The 24260-nt window shown below is 42.2% G+C and overlaps 2 protein-coding genes across 2 annotated transcripts in view; both read left to right on the top strand.

Moving 5' to 3' along the window:
* lin52 (lin-52 DREAM MuvB core complex component) overlaps nt 1-9577 on the top strand; it is a 44425-nt gene extending 34848 nt beyond the window's left edge. Inside the window, exon 6 of the mRNA XM_084310173.1 lies at nt 9074-9577. Within this exon, the coding sequence (XP_084166299.1) occupies nt 9074-9129 (56 nt within the window). The 3' untranslated portion in view covers nt 9130-9577. The remainder of the gene's footprint in view (nt 1-9073) is intronic.
* A 5060-nt stretch (nt 9578-14637) lies between these two features.
* Nucleotides 14638-20339, top strand: vsx2 (visual system homeobox 2; the record flags this gene model as incomplete). The annotated part of the gene is made up of 5 exons (XM_084311160.1): nt 14638-15058; nt 15429-15513; nt 16179-16302; nt 19271-19451; nt 19957-20339. The coding sequence occupies 5 exons, from the start codon at nt 14638-14640 to the stop codon at nt 20337-20339; spliced, it is 1194 nt and encodes a 397-aa protein (XP_084167286.1).
* Between the last annotated feature and the right edge of the window lie 3921 nt (nt 20340-24260).

Genomic DNA, 24260 nt, shown 5'->3' with positions numbered 1-24260 from the left:
GGACAAGAAGCCTTCAGTCGACTCCTTCAGACATTAAGCACCCCCACAGCCCAAATGGAATGATAAAAAATTAAATTAAAAAAAAAATATATATATATATATATTTTTTATTTTTTTTTACTAACGGCAAATTTTGGCCAATCATAGTCGACCATCCAAATCCTTAGTCGGGGACAGCCCTATGATGATTATTCATGATCATAATCTTTTCATTTTAAAGAACCATGAAGTGAAAATAATTAGTTTGTGGGTTGTTAAACAATGTACCTCACCATGGGATACTGCTGCTACATGCTGAATTTGTAAAAAGAAATAACCCTGGTATAATTAGCATTTACACATCCAATCTTTTTTCTTCTCTCTTCCTATTGACCGGTAATTCACAGTTTTGAAGATACATCTTGCACTATGTGTACTACAGATATTTTGATTGACATCCCCTAGCTTGCTCAAAATTGCTCTGGGGGCTAGTTTCTAAGGCAATGTCTAGCGAGTCACAGGATGGTTTTAAGACCTGCCTGCTTCCGGACACATTTTTGCCTATGTGTGTTTAACTTTCTCAAGGTAGAGGGTTTATATGGTTCCACTTATTCATTTGGTCTGATGGGAGCAGAGTTGAGCATAATTAAATGAGATCTGCGTTTGTACATTTGAGAAAAACTAGGGGGTGTACCCAATGCAAAACTACATATTTCCAGGAAAGGGTTAATTGCATTTGATGACCAGTCTGGAGAGAACACTGCCGCACTGAGAGGATGACGTTAGGAAACCAAAATCGTCAAAACAACAGACATAATACACTACTGGAATGATATAGGCCTACTATTACCTCACTTGTTTGTTTTAAAACACTGTCGTTTTCATCTTTTTAACGTTTGATTGATGTCTAAAGTGAAAACAAAGATGGCGGCGAATGCCATGATAACCAACGAGAATGTCAAGGCATGTCAGATTAGTTGTGCTCTTGTGATTGGTCGAAGATTGGCAAGGCTTGCCGAGGCATATGGGTACTGCAGTAGTTACCACGGAAATTAGTAAAGATTATGATATAAAATCTATTTTCTCAAAGATTAAGTTAAAACATTTACCTTTATTGGTTGTTTTAATTATTTTATTGAATTAAATTATTTATACCTCCGTCAAAGATTGTGAACCTACACAATACGGTTTGGCTGTAATACTTATACAGTAGTTTTGATCTTTGATGGGTGACTACAACGGGGGGAAATCACAGGTGGAACCTCACTCCCCAGGTATATATATACTATACACTACATAGTTCTCTGTGTTCATCTTTACCATTACCAATCAACAGCCGATACTCCCAGCACGTTGCAGCATGATGACGGATGAAATCTCCTCAACTACAATCATAATTCATCCCTGTCTCTTTGCTTTCTATTTATCGTTGCTTTCTTGTAATCACGTTGGCAAGCACCATCACAACACCGTGCGCGCCCTCACCCTTCAACTCTTAGAACTCTGGCCCGTATTTTCTTTTCATTAGGGGACAGACGTCAGCGTCATAAACCGAGCACTGGTTGGTGTTTAATGGGGTCTTTAATCTGATGACATAGATGATATGAGTCTCTGTCTGAGTGGAGGGAGACTGAAGGCGAATTCACAAAGGTATTGCGCAGCTTTTTCGGACACTATGCATGTGAAAATAGCTCTGAAACACAGCTCTGCTATTCACAAAGCTTGCGCAAAGGGTGAAATACGGTGGTAACTGCGTTGCCATCAGCATTGCGTCTCGGTGCGTCGGTGCTATTTGCGGGTATTTAAATGAGGTAATATGGGTGGAACATGTTCCCCTTTCTACCAAATGAGCCTCATCGCAAAAACACTCCAATTCACAAAGATTGGCGCTAATTGCCACGCACAGTTAAAGCGACGCTATTTACGTCTTCAGTTATTTGGTTGTAACTAAGCTCATTTATAAAGGCGTCATTGCCAGCGTCTCGGGTGATCATGGCAGCAGTAATTGTTGCCAGGCGAAGGCATCATAATGCCAGGCGTGCTCGTGAAAGAATATTTCTAAGAAATTAACTTTTTGATTTAAGCGAGACCGAAATCATCCGGGGACACAGGTTGCCAGCTCAAGCAATTCTTCATCTACTTGATGAAATCAAGGATGATATTGAGCCAGCCACCCAGAGATCCCATATCTTATTTATTATTTAAATATAGTTATTTTACATTATCGGCTTCCCCAATGTTGTCGGCGCTATTGATTGATTGATTTTGTAACGAGATTTAGATTTACCACCAAGTGAAAACGAACATGTTTTTAGAAATAGGAAACAAACATATTCAATCAACACAGGTATTGTGCAACGCCAGTAATATATAACGAATGTGGTTGGCTGGGTCTGTGCACGACAGCAAAAAAGTTTGAAACAGCAGTCTATACGGAATGATGCAAGACATGGATGACACAGACGTTTATGCTGTAATATTCATTGCAAATGTGCGGGGGAAAAGTATGTGACGGCGGCTACCAACTCCAGCTATGGCTGATGACTCCCGTGCGTAATCCTGCCAACGTTGGAGAGGCTGCATACAATTGGGCTCACATCAGAACGCACGGTGTGATCGAGCGCACATTTGGCATCTTAAAAAGGCGGTTTAGATATCTGGATCGTAGCGGTGGGGCAATGCTATATAGTCCCCCCAAAGCACATCACTCCTTTGGGTGCTGGGTTAGGTAATAATTACAATAAAGAGAATAGAACCTGCACACTCATATTCTCCAGAATACACTTTTAATTTATAACGTTTCGGCAGGTCCATGAGGAGTAGACGCTGGAAATGAAACGTTTATTCTGGAGTATATGATAATGTGGGTTATATTCTCTTAACTAAACATTAAATACAACTTTCTCACAAAAAAAATAACCATAGCCTAACTTCGATCTAACGATTCAGCACCATGGACAGGTCTGCTCAAAATTATTTATTTGGGGATGATATGACAAACAAATGCAATGACGAAAGATAGTGACAAAAACAAAGGATGCAATGTGTCATGAAGATACAAATTACGCAAGCTCTATACATTACGAAATAAACTAAATACAAATGGTGAAAAATACTATGCCTCTAAAATGTCTATGCCTCATTTCGGGTTTATTTTTTCTCCTTCCTGATATCTGCCAACAGCGCTGCCAGGTGCAAACTGCTCCGTGAGCCAATTGCGCTGGAGCAAATCAGGAGCAAATTGCACACCTATGGGCATGTTTGCGCTAGTATATCATCCGTGCAATATCTTTAGTGAATAGGTTGCAAAGATGGAGCAGATAGCGCTGTAACACATTGTGCGCCATAAACGGCGTAAATCGTTATTGCCCGCCATGCGTTGAACGTCAACAACGGCGTATCACGTGTTTGGGATCAATATTTCATTTTTTCGCCATGGCATTCATAATTCATCCAGCCTCCCTCCGGATCGCAGCCGGACCCTGTTCTGATATTGCAACACCTCAATACCGCTGCCTGGTGGATGGTCGGGCGAGTTACACTCATGCCAAACCGGAAGTGGCGATCGGTGCATCGAGGAAATTCCTCCGCCAGAGATATATTGTGGCGTGGATCAATATACACACTCGAGTGCATTTGGATCGCTTTCTAAACGCAATAATCGATATGATTTCGGCGTTTATTGCGTCATACAAACCGGAAATGGATCTAGCAGATCGACGTCAAATAATTGGGATCTTTTTCCTCCAGTCTCATCGGCGAACGGTAAGAGGACACTAACGTTTAGCTTGATTGTCCATTTCTTTGTTTGCAATCAGTCTGATCAATATATCAACCCATACTAAATAAAGCCGTTACTGACGATCAAGGAATTATAAACGACCCCCCCCCCCCTTTCCTTCACGCATGATGAAGCATAATGTATACCGATCATATACATTTAAATGTTTTGATATAGCGTGTATAGGAAAGAAACGCCAATCGATAATCTATCATATGCTTCAGGGCCTATAACTAGCGTTAACTAACTAGCAGAAAAGCTTAAAAACATACTTATATTCTCGACGGTATTAACACAACAATGTATGAATGAAAAAATATAACGTTCCCACATCCAGAACGATAGATACCCGATGTTGAATGGGCCATAGTAATGCAGATATAGCTATAATATTTAAAAAGTTATAGCCCTGCAAAGAAGGTAAACATCTCCATAGGCTTACAGCGGTGGCAGAGAGGGCATAATGATGGGCACAATGCACGGCGCCCAATGTGTTAAGGGTGCTATTAGCGCCGCAAAATTCATTCTTTGTGAATTCGCCCCTGAGGCTCAGTGAGAAGAGGGGGGGGGGGGGGGGGGGGGTTCTGGATTGCCACAGCCATACCTGATCTTGGGGCTGGGTGACATACCATTTTACAAGATATACAGTTGTATCTAAAGGTATTTTAGCATTTTTACAGTACCTAAACCAACAATATTGATGTTTTTATTTATTTATTTATTCATGTTTGTATTTGTTAATTACCACCCAGTAACAAAGAAGTTGCAATGGAAATGTAATAAGAATCCATTGTCCAGTAGAAGTCGCACCTTGACAGTTTTGCGTCAAGAAAAGACCTCGCATCACAGTGTAACTTGTATTGACAAAAGCCAAATACAGTCAAGTATCATCATATCCACCTCTATGTGATGTGGAAGTGGGGCATCTGGGTATCGTAGAGCTCTAAGCACTCGCCTACCACTGCAGAGACCCAGGTACCTCCGGCTTGGTCAGTCTTTGTGGATGGGAAGCCGGTGGGGTACGAGTCCTGGTCGTTCCAATAACAACTCATACTGTTCAGTGGGGGGGGGGTCTGGGGGAGATAGTGTGAACATCCGTGTGATACGCTTTCCCAGGGAAATTCCTCGCTGGTGAATAGAAACGGCTGGTGACTCCACATCTATCAAAGGAGGCATGTGCTTGTCTACAGTACACCCTCCCCAGACTGACAGTAGGGTAGTCTACACCCTCCCCAGACCGACATTAGGGTAGTCTACACCCTCCCCAGACCGACAGTATGGTAGTTGCACTGACTAGGAGGGAATTGGCATAACGACTAAATTGGAGGATTGGAGAAAAGGGTTGAAAAGGCAATAAAAGAAATTCAAAGGAGATGTGGAAGAGATGATGAACCAACACAGAGACCTTAAAAATCTGAAATATGAGCCTTTGCCACTCTTATGGTGCCGTGACTCCTAATAGGAAAATTACATGCATACATACTTGCAGTTCTAGGGTCATCCTAATTTAATTGCTTCACCTTCGCCTGATTCCGAGGGTTTCATTTGGAGCTGCACAAGGCCTACTCTGCCCACCCCGGCTCCCCCGGACCACTCTGTTTAGGGTTATTTAAAGAGACAGCGCCGCACAAAATGGAACCCATCCCATTCCAATTAGTATCATGTTTTAACCTGGTGATGGACAGCTCAAGGTGACGCGCCCCCCCCCCCCTCCACGCCCAGGCGCGCCATTATCATCCCACCACCACGGCAACTCATCTAAATTACAAACCGCCCTGGCTTTTTCATTAAGCCGGGGCAGCAGGGGGGGGTGGGGGGCTCTTGTACCAGCACACAGCCAGCCGGCAGCTCATCAGCACCGGTGTCAGGTTCAACAAGAAGGTTCAGGTTGTTGTTCTGGTAGATAACTCTGGACAGTCGAGAGATCCTGGTCACAGACGTCCTCTAAGAAGCCACCATGTTGCTGGATGACTCTCCACTCAATAACTATTTGAAATGGCTATTCAGCGTGCTAGTTTCGTATGTGTGATGCACGTAGGTTATTTAGCTACTGACGTTTTGTTTTTTTGTGAGGTGATCCCAGCCTTGCTTTTTGTACTGGAGCCAAGAGTCTGATCCTCTTATTATCTTCAACAAAGAGCAATTACAGAACCTAGTTGACGCCTCTCCGGGGTTCGCAGCGATGCTGGAGGAACATCCCTGCTGTCTCTCTCTTTACGACACAACTATCCGCCAATGATGGGGAAAAGCCTTTTGAATGATTGCTCTCTTATATGAAAACCCACGTAACAAAGGACCTTGAGTAGGCACATTCTGTTGTGGAGCTTTTGTTTTGTTTTGTTTTTGGCACAGACTCAATACTACTCTTAAAAAACAACCTTGTTTGGGTAATCCCACCAAGAGATTCTTATTATCTTAAAATACAAGTGAAACTACATATCTTATTTTGGTGCCAACGGTTTAATTTAATTAGTCATAAATAGCAGTATTTTATAATTATAAGTTACATTACTTTCTGGAAAGTTAATAGAGATCTTCAACATCATATACAGTATGCTCCTCAACTCCCAGCTCTCAAGCTGTTTCTTATCTCTCTCTCACACACACACACACACACACACACACACACACACACACACACACACACACACACACACACACACACACACAGATAAACATGCTTGAGTACTTGTATCTGACTGCATTGAGACGGTAATCACAGTCTCTTTGGTAGCTAGCCTGCGTCTTATGTTGTCTTCCATGTCCAGAATGAACAGATGTTTGTATAAATTACCTCTCAGTTTGACATTGCACAAATTAAATACATGCCTTGCATTACTAAATAACTGCTCTGAAGTCAGGGAATGAAATGGTGTTATATAAAGTTGCTGTACATTTCTTTCAGTTTTTTGGTTAATAACTGAGCAGATTTTCTACTTTCAGAAACTTGCCAGTGAATCTTTTGAGTAATGATATAAAATGTACTATTAGTACTAAGTCGGGCACCAGCAAGCTGTTCGAAGTTGTCCCGTCTCTACAGCTGTTCTTAATATAATATACAGGGTTCATACGAGGTCTTAAAGTATTTGGATTAAACTTTTTAAGATATACCTACTGGCACACCTGGAAAATCAGCGTCTTATGTGCGGAAGTGCTTACAGGCCGGAAAATCTAAATTGCTTATCATCCCGTTATTAACACATCCTGCGCCATAAACGTCGTACAACGTGTTTCAAGGTCATGCTAATTCTGCCATTCCACGGCGTACGACGTTATTGAGATCATATTTCATTTTTTCGCCATGGTATTCAGAATGCCATCACGGAGCCTGGTCTGATGCGGTGGGAGCCTGCACAACTCTGCAACGCTTCAATACTGCCGCCTGGTGGATGATCGGCGAGTTACAACCGGAAATGGATCTCTGGCGATCTCGGTGCACCGGGCAAATGCGTCCGGCACTCACATATTGTTGCAGGACTCTAGACACACATTGTGTATATGGATCGCTGCCATAACTCAATAATCGATATGATTTGGGCGTTTATTATGATTATACAAACCAGAAATGGATCTAGGAGATCATGTCAAATAAGTGGGATCTTTTTCCTCCAGTCTCATCGGCGAACGGTAAGAGGACGCTGACGTCATTTTCAGCGTGAGTGTTTATTATTATTCATGCAAACTGCTCTGATCAATATATCACCCATACTACATAAAGCATTTACTGACGATCACGGAATTATAAATGACCCCCCCCCCCCTCCCGTTCATCCGCGCATCATCAGTCATAATGTTTAGGATCATGTACAGTTGACATTTTTAATATAACGTGTATCGGCAACAAACGGCAGTTGATAATCTATATATGCGTTTATGCCTATAACTCTAGGAATTACTGCAGAAAACGATAAAACATTTATATTCGGTATTTTCGTATGAATCTATGAATGAAAAAGTATAATGTTCCTACATCCTGAACGATAGATAATCGATGTTGAATGGGCCATAGTAATGTCAATTTAGCAATACAATTAAAAAAGGTATAGCCCTGCAAAGAAGGTGAACATCTCCATAGGCTTAGACTGGTGGCAGTGATCATACATTGATGGATAGAAGCGTGGCAGTTAATGTGTTAAAGAGGTTGGCCATTTGAACATGTGATTTGATTGGGTTACGTGATGCACCGATGTGAAAATTGTGGCCGATACCGATAAGCGATATTAATATTGCTGTTCTGGCCGATACCGATATTTACTGATGTCGATATTTCTGTATAGAAAACACTTTTTTTATGATAATCATGAGGTCCTAGTGGAGAAGCCCCAGCTATTTTCCAAAACGTTAAAGTTACATTTGTTTTTACTTTTGTAATTTATTTTCAGAAATGACTGATATTTTTAAACAATTTAAGACCAAAACATGTTTAAGAAAAAAATAAATGTTTTAATTAAAATCTGCCCTATTTTGATATCGGACAGATACCGATGTGTAAAAAAAAAAATTACCATATCGGCTGATATTATATCAGCGGCCGATATATTGTGCACCACTAATATATTAAAATGTTTTGCACAGGGCGGTCAGGTGGCGTAGCGGAGATTGCGTTCGTCACCAACACTGGAGACGCTGGATTCGCCTGTTCGAATCCAGCTCACAGCTCCGGCGTTGTCACCAGCTTGGCTGGCCGTTCACACTAATACAATTGGCTGTAAACAGCGACTCCTACAGTTCGGTCGGGGCGCCTGCTAAGCGCGGATAGGATCTAAGGGGGGTAGTGTGATCCTTCCACACGTTACACCTTCTCAGTGAGAGTCCGCGCTGCCAGGTGAAAAGAAGCGGTTGATTGGCTGGACGTGTGTCGGAGGAAGCACGTGATAGCCTCCACTCTCCCAGACCGACTGTGGGGGGTAAGTGCGCAGCGACCAGGAAGGGGATTGGAAATTGGCATAACGACTAACATTGGGATGGGAGAAAATCGGAGGAAAAGGAGGGGGGAAAATAAAAAATAAAATGTGCACAACGCACGTTGAACACAAATGTTAAGCCTGATGTATTCTGGAAAAATATATGACTTAAAAGTGCATTTATAAGTTGATGCATACTGTAGGTGTTTGAAATGTTTCTTGTGAAAGTGAATAAACAATCACTAGTGATTTACTGGTTGTTCACTTGTTCTATATGAGTCAAACAGCTAAATAGTGCTTGAAAAAGGTAATTGAAAGTCCTTGAATTCCATTTAATAATGTATGTATCAAGCCATAATATGTAATAATAACAGTAATAATAATAATATGGTTTCTTCTTGTTCTCCAGCCAGGGAGATGACCAGAGGGAAGTTCCTAAACATCTTGGAGAGGCCTAAGAAGTGATGACCTCTACCAAGATGTTCTTTGGGAGCAATGACTGAGTTGGCATAGAGAAGGTGAATCTGACCAATTCTTTCATGAATTCACCCGGAACACGTCCAAACCACCGCCGCCACCACCAAGTTCAAAGACTTTGCATTCAAACAGTGGATGGGAGAAAAAACTCAGATTGTTCATTATTCACACAGCTGAGTTCTTCTTGGAAGAATAGAAGGGCTGAAAATGTGTATGTGCGTCGTCCTCCTAGAGATAGTTGCTTTTCCTTTCATGAGATTTCCAAATGGTGAGTTAAACATTAAACATTTCACAGTATCTTGTAATTCTGCCTTGAAGCGAGTGTTCCCTGTTTATTTTTTATTTGTATTTTAAACAGAATTAACGTTTTTCTTCTTTGCAATTTGTGAAATTATATAATAAAGTCTTAAAATGAAAAGACTGATTTTTTTTATTTGTCCAAATGTTTAAATCCGTCGACGAATCCGAATGCTGACGATTCTCTTCCAGTGGAACGTTTTAGCTTTTTATTTAGGTTTTTTTATGATGATGATGATGACACAGCTGTTTTTAGGGTCTGTACAGCCGTCTTCTTGATCCTCCAATCGCAACTGTTGCTTCCCTCAGATAAACAAAGTTTGTCCCGAGGGAAGCAAGATCCGCAATTGGAGGATCAAGAGAAGAGGGCGGGCTTGAGATAGGTCAATTAGGGCAATAACTTCATGCCTGTGCCACTCCACAAAGTGCAGCACCTCTCTGGCTCTGGACATGTAAGGAGCTCCGACATGAGAGTCCCCCCCCCCTCCCACTACCAAGGCATTTTTTTTTTTCATTTAATGAGGATTTGGGAAGTAGGGTCCCCTACACAAAACATTGCGTAAAAATAATATTGCTCATTGTCCGCCCCGTTAATGAGAGTTGACATAATTACTAGGACCATTTCTTTTCTAATTAGCACACTTCCAGCGTTGTCGGGAGTTAGCGGTCGGGCAAAAAGAGAATCAGACAGGCATGGCGAATGGGCAACAAAGAGGAGTTCGTGGGCCATAATTAGGTAAGACAATGCCTCGGACTGTTCTCGGCTGGACATGTCGCAGGGGCTCCAGCCGCTCACTCCCAACAAGTTAGACTTCTCTGCAGGCCACTAATAAGCCCCTAATTGTCTTTCCGATTCACACGGATAGAGGCCGCCACTGCCCCAGTGGCTGCACCCCCTACCACTCACACGGACCCTGATTCACCCCAACAGAAAATATGGATTATTTATATAATTTTTCCACTCCCAGAATGAGTGTTCTTGTGTGTGTGTGTGTGTGTGTGTGTCTGTCTGTGTCTGTGTGTGTGTGTGTGTGCTGGGACAGGCAGAGTTGGAGGTGGGGGGCGTCGGAGGCCCAGCATGGCCTGATGAACTGGAATGTAAGCTGGGGGACAGGAAACAAGTCTTTACCCTCACTGCATGATAACGGTCTACGACGTATGGTGTTGCATATTATTGTACAGTTCAGTTCTTTCATTGGATTTCAATTTGTGTTGTTGTGTGACACTGAAAATAAGTGACTCCTCCGCTGACCTGCCGTGTGCTCGAGAGCTGACTAGACACAACAGGTGGACATAGCCTGTGGCTGGTTTCACTGAGACACTTGTTGATCTCGACTAATGAACATTGATCATTCCACTGAGCGTTGACGTGGTAAGTGACCTGACATCCGCAATATGGTGCACTGTGCATGCACTGGTGGCTGCCTGTCAACCACAGCCTTCCCAGACAGTCTCCTAAAAAGAAATAACAAAAAGAAAAAAACAGGTCATACCCCGTGGAGGGGGGTCATCCATACCGAGAAAAAAACAACCCTCCATCCGTCCGCAATGAGTTGCCGTGACCTCGCGGAGCCTCGATGCCCCGACAAACGTCAATCCGATGTGCCCTAAGGCCTTTAATTAGCTGTCAATTAGTGCAAATTAATCAACTCCTCGCCTAATTAAGCAATGCCGACAGGCAGCTACCAAACACGCCATTGTGGAAGAGCCATGAGAAAGCTGGGGCTTGGAGGGTCATCACATCAAGCCCTTGGCTATGCTTTGAGAGAGAACAGCAAAGCCTCTGGCTGTGTTGTAGTTTTTCCCCTGACTCGGCTCGAGATGTGTGCTGTCATCAAGTTGCCTGCGCCCTGTTTCAACACCAGGCATTCGGCTTGATTCAGCACTACACTGGCTGAATCACACAAACGACTCCGGGTGTAACCTCGCCGCGTCGGATAAAGACTAGAGCAAAACAGCAAACCTTTCACTATCCCATCTGTATGCCAAAGGAGAGAATATAGATGTATGGCTATTTGAGCATCAGTGATCCCTCATTGTGATTGTGAAATATCAAGCGATGGCAATCTGCGGGGGCTGGGCTAATGCACAGTTATGTTGCTGGTGCAGCCCCGTGCAAAGCCCATTATCTATGTGACCTTCGCTGGGAAGTACAAGTTCCTTACCTATATTCATTATCACAAATGGATGTCAAGCTTTTCCAATCACTTTGAGAGAAGGATCTATGATATTCATAGCAGGGGGCGGCTTTTGTTTGCAACTGTTTTATATATCAGTTGATGACCTGCTGCAGCCGTACACTCTCGTTTGAAGGTTAGGCCAGCGACGATGAATGTGTTTATTAGAGCCGCACCCCTCACCCTCCCTCAGTCCATTATGCTGTCGGTTTTGGTCTTTGTCCTCCAAGACTTAGTCGAGGAGTTAGTAGATTATAGTTCAATTTGATGCTTTTTGCCATGTTGAATGAATTATTTCCTGAAAGATGATATGTATACTATCTCTGGTAAGATTTAAAGAGCATGTGGGTAACACAATTGTATGTGTCGATTGTGTCGATTAAATCAATTAATCAAGAAAGTTCTATGGCTATTAGTCAACTAAGAATGTCTTTAGTTGATGACAACCCTAATATACCTTGCTGAACTATAAAAGTGGAATAACGGTGCTGCAAACGTGTCATTTCTGATGTCTGGTTTTGGTAAAGTTTGGGGCGACACAGGCGCTCCATATGGTACATGCCATGCACTGAAGTGTCACAATGAGTCAATAGGGAATTTAGCCTCAAAGTGTTCCATGGCCCCAGGTTTGAGGATACACTGTCCAGGATGTTACATAGACCCAGCACTCTCACAGTAGAGATAGAACGAAGGAAGGGGGGGGGGGCAGATAAACAATTTTTTTTCAACAGCTGTTGCTTTTTAATCTGCTGCCTTCAGATCCTCCGGTCTTTGATGGGCAACCCAATCTACACGAATGACTGAACTAAATCTTCCCTTAATCTAGAGCCTTATTAGACAGCCTCTCTACATGTAAATCAGGAGGCAGCCATTTTCGTATGGAGATGGATTATTAAAAGCCTTGCAGAGAGAAGAAGAGGGGTTTCACATTACTATCAATAAACAAAAAAGCCTCCATAGGTTACAGCAGAATCTGTGATGGGGGAGAGAAGGCAGCAACCTGCATGCCTGTAAATTACAGGTCATTCTTGACTCACATGTGCACTTGTGAATAAATGAGCTGATCCCACCAGACTGATGTGTCATTGCATGTATTATAATAACATTGATTTCCTCATTAATGAAAATATTCACTTACAGTAAGCCCCAATTAGTTTCAACTGGTCATCCAGTAATTGCAGCAGTGATATTTTTTATCCAAAGTAGCTTAAGTTTGACTGTTTGATGTAAAATATGACTATGTGCAAGGCAGAGTCGTCTTTTGTCCCATTGTGTTATGATATGGCCCTAATCCAGTATAGCAGCCTATCTTGCATGCATAATAATGAGTCAAAAATCATATCTTGGTGTAGGCATGTTACTTGTGTATATGCATATCAAGCATTGGCATTCTTAAGTCTCATCAAGTCTCATTAGCTGATTATAGCCAAGTTATCGAGTTATTTTCCCGCCTCGCCATGCGATGCACCATGCTGTCTGCATGCATTATCAATAGTAGCCTATACTTTGATTGGTGGTGGCAATTTGGGCATCATAGATATTTTTGGTAATAATAATTATATCATATTAAGGCTATAGCCGTTTGCCCACGATTGCCCCTTCCTATATCTTTTTTTTTTTAATAATAATTTTCTTTTTTTCCTCTTCAAACTAATGTTTTGTGGCAATGTGACTAATCAAATAACGGCTTTTATGACCAAGAAACTTCAAACCAAATGTGACTTTATTCCATGGGGTGTATTTGAAATATTTGATTGCAGTCTGGAGGCATATTTTCATATAGATGATCTAACATTTGATCTGACATCTTAACTCATTATGTTCTCCTGCATGTTTGCCGCCTATTTACGCCAAGAGTAATGAAGGGACTACATGTGCTTAATATATTAAAGTATTCATACATGGTCTAAGTAATAGGCCATGTGTTCTCATAACCTTTTAGCCTAATTGTCTTTCTGTACATCATAGCCTATACATTATACAGAAATGTAAAAACATGCAATTCGCAAACTATATTATAGAATAATAATATACATCATTGGTCAACTTGTCGGTTCGTATAGCTGATATTCATATAGTATACTGATACATAGAACACGATTTTGTTTATTTCAGAATTCAGATGCACGTGTTTAGGTATATAAATAATTATCCTATAGATTAGCCATAATTAGCCTATCAATAACTCGTATAATTTACAATAGGTTACTAAAATATCCATAGACTGCGTCTTGGATTTTAAATAATAAATTGCTTTGAAAATAGAATTCCCACGCCGCACGTGGCCCATATTCTATAGCATTTTCTATTTCTCCGAGGAAATTTCCCCGTGAATTAATCTGCTCTGCTGTTGTGGGATTAGCAATGTGCACAACAATGTGGAGTGGGCCTCGCGTCCAGCTGTCGTTTTTGAAGCCCTTTGATTCGCGTGTGATGATTTTTCATATAGCATCTGGAGATCAATTATCCATTCAGGCAGTGGTTGGGCAGAGATCATAGCTGGTCCGATATGAAAGCTATGTTCAACGGAGGGCTATAATACCAACCCCGATTATGTACAAATTTAGCTAATTTTCCGAGCGGCATTTCAAAGACAATTGTTTCAATATTATCACCGTTTTAAAAGCCTATTATGCCTATGAAATCCGTTGTTTCGAAATAGACAATCTAATCAGGCCAGTCATTTTAATTTCATTTAATTTTGTTTTTTTTAATAGCATTACTGCAGTCATATTGTTACCTCCCTTCATAGTCCGAATCCTCTCCCATTATCCATAATGATCGTCTTCGGAGAATGCACGCAGGAGAGAGGGGCGTAATGCAGCCACGATCCACAGGGATCCTGAAGAGCTTCCTCGCAGCTGATTGGCTACTGAGTCCTGACTCTTGTTGGGATGGACCTGTTGGATAAAAGGACCATTTTCTAAAGGGATCTCGTGTGTTACACTGTAGTGGATCATGCACCAGGGACCATCCTATATGAGGCGGTAAAATAGGAAACAGGCTCATGATCAAATACACCATGACAGGGAAACAAGGCGCTGTGCTGTCGGAAAGTTTGAATATATCGAAGACATCTCTGGGCGCAAACGGGGGGAATAATAACAACCACCTACAGTCGAAGAGCAGCGCGACCCATCCGCCCAGATGCACGGGGTTCGGGATTACAGAGATACTGGGGCTCAATAAAGAGCCGTCCGCGGCCCCGAAGACCGCCCTGGAGTGTCTGCCGGCCGGGGCGCACCTGCTCGCCGCCAGGTCCATGCTCGGTCCCGCTGGGATCGGAGTCGGCATGGGAATGGGATTAATCGGCCCCGGTGGGATTCCGTCGTTCTACAGCCAACCAGCGTTTCTGGAGGTGCTGTCGGACGCACAAAATGTTCACCTCCAACCCCACCACAGATCCAGAGGACCTCTGGACGCCAGCCAGTCTGCCAGTTCAGGTGCAATGACTTCCGACTATAGGCTTATTAAAATGGTAGTTTAAGGTGTTGTTGTCTCATGTTATCACCAGCATTAGGCCAATCTTATACACTGTTTTGCATAGCTTCATTTGTGTATGTTATTATTATTATTATTATTATTATTATTATTATTATTATTATTATTATTATTATTATTAGGCTGTTCTTATTTTGTATCATGCCTGGAATGTTTTTGAGGCCAAATGATACAATCCAAAATTGGGCGTGTTGGCCTAATACAAAATACGAATATATAGTGTTATGCTATGCTGATTGTAAACATATTTAATTGGAAATTAGAAATGTATCTAATGGTAAGTGTGATCTAAAAGCCTTTTTTTAATCACAGACTCCGAGGATTTGTCATCCAATGAACGAAAACTCTCAAAGTCATCAATAAGTCAGAGCAAGAAACGGAAGAAAAGACGTCACCGGTTAGTCACGGTTTTGTTTTTGATTCTATTGTTTTTCAGAAAATATTTTGTTTTGATCTATTTAAAATTAAATATAGCCTTTTTTCCTCTTAAAAGACGAGCAAATAAGGCTTGACTGTGGCTTGTAGGCCTGTTGCGTTTTGACCAGCTGTTTTATTTTTTTATTTTGGGCTAGTTAGAAATAGCCTACCAATAAATAGTCTATCAATAACTGAATAATAAATTGCCAATGGTGGTGAGAAAATGTATTGAAAATGTATTGCCACACGTATAGCCTATTCAATTATACGCCTGTTGAGGTTAATCAGCTCATCCACCGTTGTCTGATGCAAATAAAATGTTGAGTTTTTGTTGTTCTTTCGTCCACATTAATCATAGGCTAATAATGAAGATTCGTTGACACATCATTCTTGGATTCAAAATGTAATCAAAGATTGCATGTATTTTTTCTGAACTTGTATTTATTTGTTTGCTATTCGCGAGTATAGTCATTCTATTTACTGATTTATTCTATTGTCTTTCTTTTTTTTCTTTAATAAATTGTATAGATTGAGAGGTTTCACTCCTTTTTGACTGTTGCAGGAGCAAAATATATTGCTTATTTCCATGTTGACAAAACCTCTTTAAAATGGTGATTATTTTATTTTGCTAATTATATAACATAGGACCATATTCACGTCATATCAACTGGAGGAGTTGGAGAAGGCCTTTAATGAAGCGCATTACCCGGATGTATATGCACGAGAGATGTTGGCAATGAAAACAGAGCTACCTGAAGATAGAATACAGGTAGGTTATTTTTTTAATTGCTTGCATTAAAAAATTATGTTTAAAGGTTAGCCAATTTTTTTTCTTTAAATTCAAAATCTTGATATCCTACAACTGTGTGATTGCCATTTTTTGTGCTGACCCTAACCTATTTTATAATAGTAGGGGAGAGCAGGGTCGGTTGGAACAGGGCGACGGTTGGGATGTGTCTTTTTAGCTATAATGTATAGCTGTGACTATGCCATTCACTATGCAGTACGCAGCTACACCCTCTTCACAGACCTTCTGCCTGTTCCTCATATTTTATTATGATTTTGTAATTTACAGCTTTGTAGTACATTTTTGCCTGTTCTGTTATTTTTCTACTACCATACTGTGTTTTGTCATATCTCATACAAAATACATATATGTGGAAAGCTTATTTTCTGGCATCATTTGATGTTAGTGTTAGCTGTCTGGGTTTTTGTTGATGGTGACTCTGAGTGCAATGTCTGCTCTCCATGGAACAGTTGGGACAATTAACCAGGTCATTGGGACAGCATTGTGACTATTGAAAATGACTCCTGATTTTTTATTATTCAATTAAGATACTAATAATGATTTGGAAGTGGTTATTATGGTAACCAGATCCAGCTAATAAGTGTCTCACAAATAAGACTCAAAGACAACATTTTGTGTAATTTACATCAAGATATGTGAAATAATTTGACAAATGTAATATATATTTCTTTTTCAAAGGAATACGTCAACAAGTTATATTATAGGTCCAAATGTATATTTCAATAGCTGTTTTTGAGGTCGAAACAAGGTGTTGCAACCGACCCTGCACTGTCCCAACCTCCCTCGTGAGGAGGCATTTTGGGGAAATACACTTCTTGTATACAAAATTGTGCCTTTCACGTTTGGGCTCTAAAAAACACAACAAATTGTTATCAGACACCTGTTTTGACCTATTTTCATTCCTGTTCAAGTATTCTGTGAGTATCATTTCGTGTATACAAGTGTCCCAATCGACCCTGCTCTCCCCTATTTAATCAATTGCCAATTTAACCTACAACTTTTGTCGTCTATCCTCATGGTGGGATTGTCATGGATCCGTTGATGTTGTTGGTTTCTTATTCCTGCGAGGCTAATTATATTGTGTCTATTGCTTCTGAAGAAAAAACAAAAAAAATGATAAAGGTTAGCTATTGCATTTGAGGCTATTTATTTTAATCATATTGGGCTTTATTCGTGGTATGTTTTTATTTAATTAATTTATTTATTTGTAGATCATTAACATTATTGTTTTCGTTTGTTGCGTTGTTTTTCTTATGCATACCAGAACATGTTCAGTATGCAAAACACGTGTTTCAAAAACACGTCGAATAAAGAATCCTTTGCAGAGCAGAGTGACTCTTTGCCTAGTATGCACTTGACAAAATAGTTAGCCCTCTAATGTTCGGGGGGGGGGGGGGGATAAGTGAGCCCACGTAAATCGATCAATGATGCTCAGTCCCTGTCTCAACAAAGACACCTCTCCAGCAGCCTCGCCAGAGCACATAATCTCTCATCAGGCCCAGTTGAATGTGAAACAATTTGTTCTCGGAGAAGAGCACTAACGACCTAATCAAGCTATCAAGGCGGAAGAAGATTGCAGTGTGACCTGGACCATCCATCTACCCCGGCGCCTTTTAATTTCCTTCTCATTACGGCTTCTAGCCGCGAATAAATAATAAAGGAAATAAATAAATAAGCCCTTGCTTATTCCAATCCTAAATAAAATTAACACCCAATTTTCTCATTGAGTGTAATTAGTTAAATCAGACGAGCCTGTCTCGTATCGGGGGTTTGGTGGGGGACTGGCTCGAGACGTGGGGAGTTCAAATGAAATAACTACATTGAATTTATTAGCACGGGTCAATAGCACTGCTCCCTCGAGTCCCGCTAGTTTAATTTCCCGTGATATTTGCCCGCCTGCCCACCATCGATTGGGCCTGAAATTAACTTATTTTTCAATCAGCCTCGGCGTGCCCTAGGGGTCGCTCCTCGCAGCTTCCACACCGGCTTCCTTTGAGGGCCTGAGAAGCAATTTCTCATAAAAAAATATCTTGTATGAAATAAGGGTTATCATCAGAATTACCAGGAAAAAGGCTTGAAAACGATTTTGATCATTTTCTATTTAATATCTTTCCCCCTATAGAATTATCTTGCTGTCCATCCTTTTTTTTTCTTTTTTCTTTTGCACTCCAACAGAGAGGTGGCCAAGTAGACTGTTTAACAGCCCTGTGTTGTGCTATGAAATCAATTTGGCCTCTCACTGAGCTGACAGATAGCCTGGGGGCCCCAGGCGGTTGTTGGCTCTAGCCAAGTGAAGTGTCTTGAAGTGTCAAACCATCTATATGCCGCCACCGGTTGCTGGATATAGGCCTTGACAGGAGGCAGGGATCCTTCACACCTGTAGCCAGTAGGCCATGGGAAATCAATGGACTGAATCAAAGCACAGCAATTTTTATCTTAAGTAACTCCCGTCACACTTGAGATCTCATCGTAAAACAGCTGAGATACACCTCCACTGAAACGCAGACGCTGAGTCTTCGCGCTGAAACTCGCTCAAAGACCTCGGAATACACTGTAAAAACTGAGCGTCATCTGGTCATTTTTAAACTGTCAGCTAATTTTATTCAACCAAAACTGTGTAAAATGCAATTCATAAATGGTTCAAATTCATTGAATTCAGCTCAATTTGATTTCAAACGGCGCATAGTCTTTTTTATTATGTATAGGTTACTAATAATTATTTAATAAATATTAATTAACCCCAATCCCAGTTTTTACAGTGTAGGTGTATCTCTTCCCTTCCCTTGTGTTTAGAGAACTAAGCAGAAACCGGATAGTTGTTTGTGGTGTTCGAGACAGACGGTGACGCCGGTATACTAAACTGGATATTACTGAAGCCAAAGAGTGTTGATGCATATCTGCCATGAACTGATGTCTCCTTGGGTCTCAGGTCTGGTTCCAGAATCGCAGAGCCAAGTGGAGGAAGAGGGAGAAGTGCTGGGGGCGCAGCAGCGTCATGGCTGAGTATGGACTGTATGGGGCCATGGTGCGCCACTCCATCCCCCTGCCGGAGTCCATACTCAAGTCTGCCAAGGATGGCGTCATGGACTCCTGTGCCCCGTGGCTGCTTGGTAAGGCTTACTGACACACTGCTCCTCCAAGAAGCTTAATGCATGTTCACCACCACCACTGCTTATAGTTATTCTGGCTGGGTTCTGGCTGAGCTTTATTAAGATGGCCCCCTCGTCTTTGGCTATCTTCAGAGTATCTGATTTAAAGTTCATATCAACGATACTTCATTATCACCATTTCACCGTTCTGTAGTTCTTAGTATATAATCAGAGCTTGTTGGCATGAGCTTGCATATTGATGCACTGCCGTGCCGAGATGCAGCAGTACCGTTGACATTCTGGCCTCATTTGGGCTGATGTCTGCATGTGGATGTCCTCATTTGTTGAGCATGTCCCTTTTCAGGAAAAAAATTATTCCTTGGAAAATAAATTATGATGCATAAGATGCATTTTTTACAGTAGACAAAATACTGTCACCAAAAATATCTACCTGGACCATGCATTGCCATCCTCCATTCGAACGCTATGTTCTAAATCAGACCTATTCTTTGCTTACTATTTTCAGTACAAGAGGGCTTTCCAATCAGCAGCCGCTATTCTAAATCTGAATACCCGCAATTCTTTGCAGGGATGCACAAAAAGTCCATGGAGGCGACAGTTGCCCTACCGACGGGGAAGTGCGACGCGCCCCAGCAGACCACCACTACGAGGGCGGAGGAGAGTGAGGCGGAGGAGAAGAGGGCGGAGGGCAAGTCTTCTATTTCTAAAGAGGAACTGAGAGAGAACAGCATTGCCGCGCTCAGGGCCAAGGCACAGGAGCACAGTGCCAAAGTGCTGGGGACAGTCTCTCGCGACAGACTGCAGGAGGGCAAACAGCAGGAGAGGCCGGCCACCGAGGAGAAGCCTGTCGCTCCTCTGAGTCCAGCGGAGGAGGCCAAAACCCTGTAGAGACCCGCGTGGAGCTCTTTATGGACCGCGTCGCTCTCATGGGGCCACGCCAGGAGTGGCCTGACCGCTTTCAGCTTCTGTATGGACTTGCCTAGATTGATCAGAATTCACTGTCCTCCCAGGTCTGTAACGTGTTGAACTCATCCTAGATCACTCTCGATTACCCCCCCCCCCCTCCCCCATTACTTTGGACTTCCTTTAAGATAGTAACTGAATTGGCCATTTCTTGTTCACTACTCTGAGGAAAACACCAAATGCACCTTTTCTGTTTGACTCCCTAACTGTCACGCGAATACTGTCGCTTTATGTGTTGTACAGCGAGGCATTGGTTTGAATGGGAGTGCAGAGAGTCAACGATGGTAAAGAAAGTTAACGATGGTGTATATAGAACCCACAACTGTGTATAAAGCCAGATGATTGAGATTCTATCTATCAACAAATGATTATTATGCTGGACCAATTAGGTGATGACACAACAATCAGCAAAAGCTACATTTCATTCATGGCATCCATTTTAGTGTCTTTACTAAATTTTCCTGTACAGTTACTCAATAAACGACATTGGTAGAATGGTGACCTTTCAAAATGAGAAACGTCCCACCGGCAAGACTCTTTTGAAGAGGAAGATAGTATTTGATGTCCTATATATTGTCCTGTATATAATGATAGCTCACTGAAGCACAGTTTGAAATACATTTTCTTGTAGTCTTAAAAATGTGTTTGCGTTTCCATTTAATAATCTATATAATATGAAATACAAAGCATTAAAGAGAAAACCAGATTTTTTTTATGCAGCCTTTTGTCCGTCAGTTCTTTTGTGCATTATTTGACTCAAGCCAAGTGGTCTAAAACTGTAGATAAATCAGCAAAAGCACTAGCTGTGAGGCTACCGACGTCTCTCCTCTGTCTACCACCTGGGCATGTACACAACACTCGGTGGCGCAGTACAAAGCTCTAATCTCAGTATGCAGCGACTGCAGACCGCTGGTTTGACATGGCCACATTGTTAGAGTGACTACTTGTTGTCACTTGATGCTCTGCTGGCCACGCTCATTAGAAGGCGGTCCCCCGGCTGCATGCTTGGTTTGGTCTCTATAATCAGTTGCAGTTGAGAGCCTCCGATCTCAGATTAAACTAGGGGGCCGGTGCTTTGGGGATGGGGATTTGGGGGGGAGAGAGTGAAAGGACCCCCAAGCGGGACGGCCTCAGTCTGCATTCAAATAATTTATAGATAGATGCTACAGTATTATCGGCCTTCGGTCAAGTGGTTTCATCCTCTTACCTAAACGCTTAGCCGGTGTTTGTCAGCTTTATTGGGTAGCAATCTTCGGACCATGTGCATAAAACGTAACAGGCCACTTGAATTGAGCTTTCGGAGGACGTGGACCATAGCCTTAATCTGTGTCTCTCACTCGACATCACATCCTCTATTAGGTACGTCTTAATGAGTTGGACAATTGAGTTCTATTCCAATTAGACAGAGAGCCTTTTCAAAAGGGCAATGGGACGACTGTTATCAGTATGCCGCTGCGCGTCTCGCCGCTGAACGCCTCACAAATTGGAATCATAATGTCACCGGATGGGGGGATTTGGAAAAGGTTGCTAATTACATTGTTGACAGAGAGAAGTATACACTGAGTAATTAAAGATTACTAGGGAATGAACTTGAGACTGTCGGGGTACTAGAGATGTTGACGGTACACTGTGGCCACCTGGGAATGATACTGATTGGTCTCTTATGTTATAATGCGAGAATTTAACTGCTTGACCACTTCAATGGTGTCATTGTCATTAGTTAGCAGTGATATCCTAGAGGTCATTTTGTGAGTGAAAGGTCACCAGTTCACATCCCCCCAAGAAGAGTAAGGATGTTCGGGGTTGGAGTAGCACATTTAAAATGGAATATATTTGAATGCAGAACTTGCTATTTACTGAAGGGTACTGGCTGATTGATTGATTGAAAACTTTATTAACAGATTGCAGAATGGGTACAATACAGTACAGCTCAATACTAACAACTGCTAAGATGATGAAGACCAGAAAAAGACTTTCGTCTTGTTTACATAAGGGTTTTCATTGTCAATTGATCAAGACATTTATGACATACAAGACATACAAATATCGTTTCGTACCGTGTAAGAAAAAGAGATCATAAAAAAATATACATCCAAAGGGGAAGAAACTGTACATTGGAGGGGGTTGGGTAGGTGGGTGGCGGCGCTGGGGGGATTTGCCATTTACCGGGGCCAGTTTCTAATTGCAGCCACCCGTAGGTGCTCTCTGAGAACGGTTTTGAAGGAGGGTAGGGATTCACATTCCTTTACGGCTGTGGGTAGGGTGTTCCACATCTATTCAATAGATAGTTCCATCAGTGAGCTGGATGCAATCCTACCTGGAGGGGAGAGAACAGATGGTGGAGGTAAACGGTACACCTCATTACTTTTACCAAACGGTTCGTGCGTTTTGCGAATCTGATTGGCCACTGACGTTTCTGGTCATGTGACATGTGCGCCCAATTGTGTGACGGCAAGTTCTTTGGACGGTTAAGCTTAGGCGCTCTTTCGAAGTTGGTTAAGGTTAGAGTTTGTCTTAGAGCATGGCGATAGAACGCCAGCTCTGATTCCAAACTCTAACCGTAACCAACTGCGACTCTAAGCTTAACCAGTGATAAACTAGGCGTTAGGTCGTTTTCAGGCTGTTCGACGCGGAAATGGGCTAAGACACTGCTCGTCATGCGATTGGGCGCACATGTCACATGACCAGAAACGTGCATGGCCAATCAGAGCGCAAAACGGGAACGCGGAAACACGAACCGTTTGGTAAAAGCATAGACGCAAACGGTACACTATCCCCCCCCCCCCCTCCCAGTGAGCTGTGGTGTTTCACAAGGAAGCATACTAGGACCGTTACTGTTGCTAATTTATGCAAATTACATGTCATCAGCTTGTGACTGCAACTTGTTCCTGTTCGCGGACGACTCAGCCCTGCTGGTCTCTGACAGAGACAAGTTGCAGGTTGAAAAAGCCCTCAGCTCTGAACTCGGCAGAATCTGCACCTGGCTTGCTGATAACAAACTATCATTACACCTGGGTAAAACAGAATCCATTCTCTTTGGATCAAATAACAAACTCAGCAAGGCCAACGGCTTCTCTGTTACAGTGGGTGACAATATTGTCACAAGGAAAGATGAAATTACCTACCTGTGTTCCATCCTAGAGGCAAATCTTTCCTGTGACAAAATGGCAACCAATGTAATAAAAAAAGTCAACCAACGAACAAGATTCTTGTACCGGATCTACTCTCTGGTAAACAAGAATACCCTGAAGACTCATTCAAGGGTACTACGACTATGCTTGCACCTCATGGTACAAAAGCACCTCAAAAGCCCTAAAAACAAGACTACAAACATCACAAAACAAACTGGTCAGACTACTGCTTGACCTTACTCCTAAAACCCACCTCACCCCTGCCCATTTTGACAACCTAGGATGGCTTAGAGTAGACGACAGAGTACAGCAACTTGCAATGGGCCTGGTCTACAAGATACACTACACCACTAAGATACCCATGTTACGTACCCTCCTCCAACCTCTCCACCTCCCCTTCCCCTTCCCTACTTTCTCTCCGTCTCCTGTCCCCCCCCTCCCCTCGGTTTTCCTTACTTCCCTGACTGTTCCCCTACTGGACTGTATTGGTTACTTGTTACCCGTGGTTTTATGTCCTGCGTATTCATACTGTTGCTTATTCCCTGTGGTTCATTGTTTCTCTGTTCATTTGTTTTGCTCATTGTCAGCGTCTTCGGGATCTTGAAAAGCGCTTTATCAATACAATTTATTATTATTATGTCGAATTACTTCCCAAAGGTCAGTGAATTCCACGACCACAACACCAGCGGGAGTTCCACAAATCATGTTCAACCCA

Source organism: Notolepis coatsorum, assembly GCF_963971535.1.
Source record: "Notolepis coatsorum genome assembly, chromosome: 3".
Classification (NCBI taxonomy): domain Eukaryota; kingdom Metazoa; phylum Chordata; class Actinopteri; order Aulopiformes; family Paralepididae; genus Notolepis; species Notolepis coatsorum.
Note: the sequence above shows the minus strand (reverse complement) of the source record. Positions and strands in the feature narration are given on the sequence as shown.